Source organism: Oculina patagonica, chromosome 6, assembly GCF_052425735.1.
Source record: "Oculina patagonica isolate OP01 chromosome 6, crgOcupat, whole genome shotgun sequence".
Lineage (NCBI taxonomy): Eukaryota > Metazoa > Cnidaria > Anthozoa > Scleractinia > Oculinidae > Oculina > Oculina patagonica.
In genome coordinates, this window is record NC_135763.1 from 35,662,544 (window position 1) to 35,668,735 (window position 6,192).

Genomic DNA, 6,192 nt, shown 5'->3' on the forward strand with positions numbered 1-6,192 from the left:
TGAAAACTAGAAAATGCACTATAGGAAATATTAAATGTCTTATCGACCAAAGCTAAATTTTGTAGGATAGTTGATTTGAGTTCTATTCAAATACCAGTCGTTGGACTTATGCTTGCTAAAAAAAAAACCATTAATTTGAGGTCAATAATTCACCACAATCTTCAACTCTCTAGATTGATTGTAACTTTACTTCCCATAAACAAATAAAATACGTTACGGGGCAAGAGACGTTTAGATTCGTCAAGATATTCCTTATTTTTTCAAATTATTGAGTCACATTTTAGAAGTTGCTTCAATGTTTCTTACTGCTCTTCCCTCGGTAAACAACCACCAAAATGGCCTTTTAATTAAACTGCAAATAAATTGATGGTTTTTACATAAGAAAAAGCAATCTTACCATCGTTTGGGGGTACATCTGGGTTGCACTTATGCCGCAAAGAACGCAAGAAAAATGAGTCAAGAGGAGGACCAGTTGGGGAAGGAACAGTTGTGGATGCACTGAAAGTGGCAGTGGTGGTTGTTTCGCCGCCAGGAGAAGACGATGGTGGGGATCCATCAGGTCCTGGAGACGAAGGAGATGGAGCCCCTGTTGGCGGCCCGACTGGTGGCCCCGTTGGTGGTCCTCCTGGTGGCAAGGTTGGTGGCCAGTCTGTTGACCCAGTTGGAGGCCCGGTTGGTGGACCGGTTGGTGGCCCTACTGGTGGCCCAGTTGGTGGTCCTCCTGGTGGCAAGGTTGGTGGCCAGTCTGTTGGCCCAGTTGGAGGCCCGGTTGGTGGACCGGATGGTGGCCCTACTGGTGGCCCAGTTGGTGGCCCTACTGGTGGACCGGTCGGTGGCCCGATTGGTGGCCAGGTTGTTGGTCCGGCTGTGGATCCTGTCGGTGGCCCAGTTGGAGGCCCGGTTGGTGGACCGGATGGTGGATGTCCATCGGAGGAGGGTGGAGGAGGTGGGGGCGGACCGTTAGTTGACGGAGGCTGCAGCGGACCGCCAAGAGGTAAAGTTGGAGGCTGGTAATCTGGTTAAGAAGAGGACGAGAAGGAAATAAATCAATTATGTCGGAAAAAGTAATTTTTGACGGATGAATTATATGTCAAATCAAACAGGCTACTGACTGAAAAATTATAAACTAAGGCTGCAGGCAAGTAAATGTGCACTCTGATGAAAACGTTTAATAAATCGGTTTTGTCAAAAATAAATCACATGAATGTTCGGCGGATAAACAGCTAGTACAAACAGGGCAAATAAAACTGATGAAACAGACCACTGAAAACAAACAAAGACTAGCTACATGCAATGAGTTTTTGAGATCAAATGAGCACTGTGATGAAAATTCAAACAAATGGTAATAAATAATTTTAATTAGTTATAAAGGCCAAAAAGACACGGGGCAAAAAGTGAAAAAGAATCCGCCACTGCTAATTTACCTTTTCTTTACCCGAGCAATAGAGCAATATGTCATTGGGATTCCTTGCAAAAATAACAGATTGACTACCAGGTTGGTCTCAAATTTGCATAATGCGACAAAACAATAAAAATGGTCTGAAATGATTACTTCGAATTTTTCAAAAATATGGCTTTTATTAACAGAGAATTTTAAACGCTATGTTGCAAGGTACACAACGCAGTTTTGAAGAAAGGAAATGTAACAAGTCAGTGCTATATATATAATCTGTTACAGTTGTATAATTTAACACGGCAAGTAAGTTATATGCGACTGAACTGCGGGGCGCAGGAAATGCTGAATAGTGATTACTAGTTTCGCTACACTGAATTACCTGTGGTTTGGCCTTCATTTCCCTTCCACCAACAAACCGTAAGAAGACATGATATAAATGTCAGGCGATGAAGAAATCTGAACAGCATTTTTGGCAAACACCTGAAAAATGAAGTCCGTAGAGCAAAGAGTTGGCGGCGTTTACAGACCTGGTCTATTTACAGAAAGCTCAGATCTGCGCCTCAGAAAAAAAAAACGTTCTGACAAAATGTTCTCTGTTTTTCGATTTTTTCCTTTTGTTCTCTTTATGTACTATCGTGCGCAGTGATCAATAAGCAGCTGTTAATACCGGTGTGGAAACACTAATTAAAAATTTGAACGTTTATAGTTGCATTGTTTGTGTTAGAAAGAACAAAGAGCTAATATTTAATATCGAAATATACCATAACAAAATTTCTCTTTCTTTACCAGTTTATGTGGCGTAACCAATTTCTATTTTAGAAACTTTTGTGATGATAGCCACTTTGGTTCAGGGAAAAAGCCTACCAGCGCCAATTTATCTTCAGTTTTCCAACCTTCGCAATAAAGAGGTGTAGCAAATTAATTTATATCGGTTACACAACAGAACTAACCATAACAGTACTTGACTTATGTATAAACTTGGTCACACACACACACACACACACACACCTTGTAAGTTAAGCGTTGAGACAGGCGTTGAGAAGGTGTTATCTTGAAATCACTACTTACATCCTCGCTTTGAGCACATTTAACAATCATCCAGGTTCAAAAGCAGCTTCTCATAAAACCCTGTCGAATAAATTTGCAGTGCAATTTGCAAACAAATGTTTATGTTGAATTTAAAGTCACAGCGGTGTTAAAATATATAATTAAAAAAACGGGCGATCAACTGACTTCTTACACTGGCCAAAAACCTCCTACCATGGTAATTTTAAAAATGTACCTCAATATAATTTCGTATTTTTAAAACATGAATGCGCGCAATTGGAGCTTGGTTGTTGTGTTATGGAAATCAATCTTACAACATCTATTTGTTTATTTCTAAATTTTGACCGCATGGAGCATCAACCTATAAGGTAACAAGTTTTTTTGAAATATATCAACAATTAAAGCATCCGGTGTAACTTCTAACTACTTTAAAAGGCTTATTGATGTTGTTGTTAAAATAAACGACTGCTTAAACGGAAAATTGTCAATTTTTGAAATGCAATATATGTATGTTTTTTTTCTGCTGTCAAGCTTAAGTTAAACTTCGTGTTGTTAATTATAAATTCAAAAATGACTTCAAAAGTTGGATTTCCCATTGTACAAAAAATATATTTGGAACGCGCAGCCGCTTTTTATCCACCTAAAATGGGTCTTGCTGGGTTTCACTAGAGAATATCCTTATAAAAGCAGGTTTAGCGGAGCTTTTCATGTACATGTATAATAGACATGTAAAGTGGGCTAATCTCTAAATCAGCCCACCGGCTTCTTGATATTTTGAGATTTAAATTTAAGACGTTAGTTAACGCGGTACATATCCAATAAAACTCTGTATTACTGTTTAAAGACTTACTAAAAGGAGATGTGTTTTTCATGATACGTGGATTTCTCGCCATTACAGTATTGCTAATGTTTATTTGATTGTTATCGTCGAGGTGAAAATTTTGAATAAAATGTTGATGAAGATAAACCCTGATGGATCCATCAACGTCACCATTTAGTTTTAAAAAATAAAAATGAAACACAATATTTAAAACACATATGTTGATGCAAGCTACGAAAAAACTGAATTAATAGCGACCTGTCAAAAATCTAAGCAAAACTGCAAATTTTCACGGCATACAAGATTATTAGATATGAATGTGTCTTACCTTTTTTGTGCCCTAACTATTCTAAGTTTGCTCTAGTTTCTTTTCATTTTGAAGCCAATGGTTTATTCTTATAACCTTTGTTGCAAGGCTCTGCTATCGGATATAATTCAGAACAGTACAAAGGGAAATTTCACAGCTGGATTACAATAATGTGCTCTTTGTTCGGCTTTAAGTTGGCATCCTATCTTTCCGGAAAATATAACAATGCAACCAATATCTTTAGAACTTGGCTATGTAAACGTTGCTTTGTTGTAAGATAGACTGAAATAGAACTAAAATAAACAGCTGTTGTTGCTAAAATCAGTGTGACTGACAAAATGAATGATTTCAAAATGAAAACCGAAAAGGGAAGTTAAAAATACGTACCAAAGACACAGATATTAAAAAAAGCATCGAAGACATCGATCATTGATGTCACTTTGCGCTACTTGATGATGCCATGATGTCAGTTCTCATCACTTTCGTTAATCATACCCACCAAATGCATTATGCATAAACAACAGTTTAACCGCTTGTAAGAAAGGCCGTTACTTTTTAATTATTTACTAGCAAATCATTTAAGAATAATTTCCCCTTTCAAGAAAGCACTTCGGTCGTATTTGGAAGAATATTGCTGATATTAAATTTTAAAGCCATTCGGAATTTGCTACCGCAGAATGAAGTGTTTGCTAATTAATTGTACCTCAGTCCTCTGGATACAGAATATATCTTCACAGTTTCGTCTAGCCTAATTTTTCATACGACCAACTACAACCGTCTTGGTGTCCAAGTCTTGGAGGGATAGGCACTGTTTGTTGCTTCCTAGGATTTATAATACTTTATTAAAAAATAGAACGATTTGTTTTTTTATTTAACCGAGGCAACAGATCGAGCGGAATGGTCGATCGTCCTTTCCATTTTGCAGCCATTTACCCAGTAAATACATAAGAAGAACTAAGAAAGATTTAATACTGCTCGACGTTTCGGAGTCATCTTGACTCCATTATCAAGAGACTTGTACAGTATGCAAATAAGGAACGCTACAAAATAAGCATAAAACAAAGAACGACCTAAACGAACACCTTAGCGCGGATCGATGGAATCCGTTTGCACGAGCCTTAAGTGTTGGCTTACGCATGCGAATGTACAACATTTCTTTCACGAGGCAATCAAATTTGCCGCTACATTTTGTGATGACGCGAAATTGTTCGATGAAGTGCCCCGTATATGTAAGAATTTTCTGAACTAAAATAAGAGAACACGCAGCTTGTTACGGAAAATGAACCGTTAGTTTTGGACCGACCGTTCTGACCTATCGAAGTGGACCACCTCCAGAGGAAGTCCTAAATTTTCCGCTCGCAGCGAACCAAGACGGACCTTTACATTTCACTTCCGACATAAATTTCCAAAACTGTTGGGTTAATGGAAAGCTCTCGTGATTTTCTTGCATTTATGAAATAAAACGGTTCTTAAGCCGATCCGTTTTTTAGAAACTAAATATTCGGTGACTTTCCTGTTCACCTTCATCAGAGTTCAAAAGTTCGTTTTTTCGTTTGAATTCTGATGAAGGTGAACAGGAAAGTCACCGAAAATTTAGTTTCTAAAAAACAGATCGGCTTAATAACCGTTTTATTCCATAAATGTCCAATACCGATCGCAATACTGGTTCCAGTATTTTCAGTTATATTTTCTTGCATCTAGACTAGCATCTACATCGATTACATCTACTGTTAAAAATTCCCGAACAAAAATACTAAAACATTGACTTGCTTCTGCTTTTAATTCTAACTTGATGAGCCAAAAAGTTCGACGAGAACAACTTATATAAAGAATTAAAACGAGCAGGCTTCGGGATATTTGAGTTAAAGTTCGGGCATGAAGTCAAAACACCAGCGCTGGAGACGAAATGGAATGCCGACGAAATTTCGAAGCAATTGCAATGCCAGAAGCTAAAAGCATTCAACACGATTAAGGCGACTTAAACGCCTGAAGAAATATTCCGTTATTCAATGCAAAAGTCTAATGAAATTGAGAACATACCTGCTGCCAGTGATCTTAGACTTCTCTTGTCCGACCTTGGTCGAAATCCTCCGATACAAACCTCCTTGGTTAATAAGAGCTAAGCAATACACCTTTTTGCTCTTCAACATTTTAACTAAAATAAATTTAGAGTAGCTTTGATGAATACTTTGTGAACGCCAAAGTGTGACCAAGGTGGTGAAGAAATATTTGACTTGACCGGCTTTTACACATTTTTTGGAATATTTTCATCAGCACAAGTATTCATTAACACCAAAACCGTTTTATTTCAGCGTAAACAACATTCCTTAATGAAATTTTAATCTAAAACCTTCAAATTTTCATTCAGGATTTTGAAAAGCCTTATATGAAAAAGAAAATTTCTAAATTCTTCTTACAAAAAAGGCTTTTAGAATATGTTACCGTGTAAGCTCCAAAGGAGTATTGTGAAAGACTATGTGTAGTAAGGGTGTTCGAAGATTAAGTCTTTTGGTTCCAGGCACCTTGATTGTTTTAAAAGCAGGCCGAAGAAATGAGAATACAAACAAATGAACAAAATAACGGTCCGCAAATGTGCTGAATGGTTCAGGTTTAGGTTTATAC

At 37.6% G+C, this 6,192-nt stretch overlaps 1 protein-coding gene across 4 annotated transcripts in view; it reads right to left on the reverse strand.

Annotated features, from left to right (window-relative positions):
• The window catches only part of LOC144657233 (uncharacterized), a 39,419-nt gene extending 36,861 nt beyond the window's left edge, over positions 1–2,558 (reverse strand). For 2 of the 4 annotated variants that reach the window (XM_078517544.1, XM_078517541.1), the window contains exons 1-3: positions 2,465–2,558; positions 1,776–1,876; positions 398–1,015 (exon numbers count right to left, since the gene is read on the reverse strand). In XM_078517544.1, the coding sequence (XP_078373670.1) occupies positions 398–1,015; positions 1,776–1,876; positions 2,465–2,466 (721 nt within the window). In that variant the 5' untranslated portion in view covers positions 2,467–2,558. Of the gene's footprint in view, positions 1–397; positions 1,016–1,775; positions 2,194–2,404 lie in introns of those variants that run through there. The other 2 variants (XM_078517543.1, XM_078517542.1) reach the window with 2 other exon arrangements.
• Positions 2,559–6,192: the final 3,634 nt, after the last annotated feature.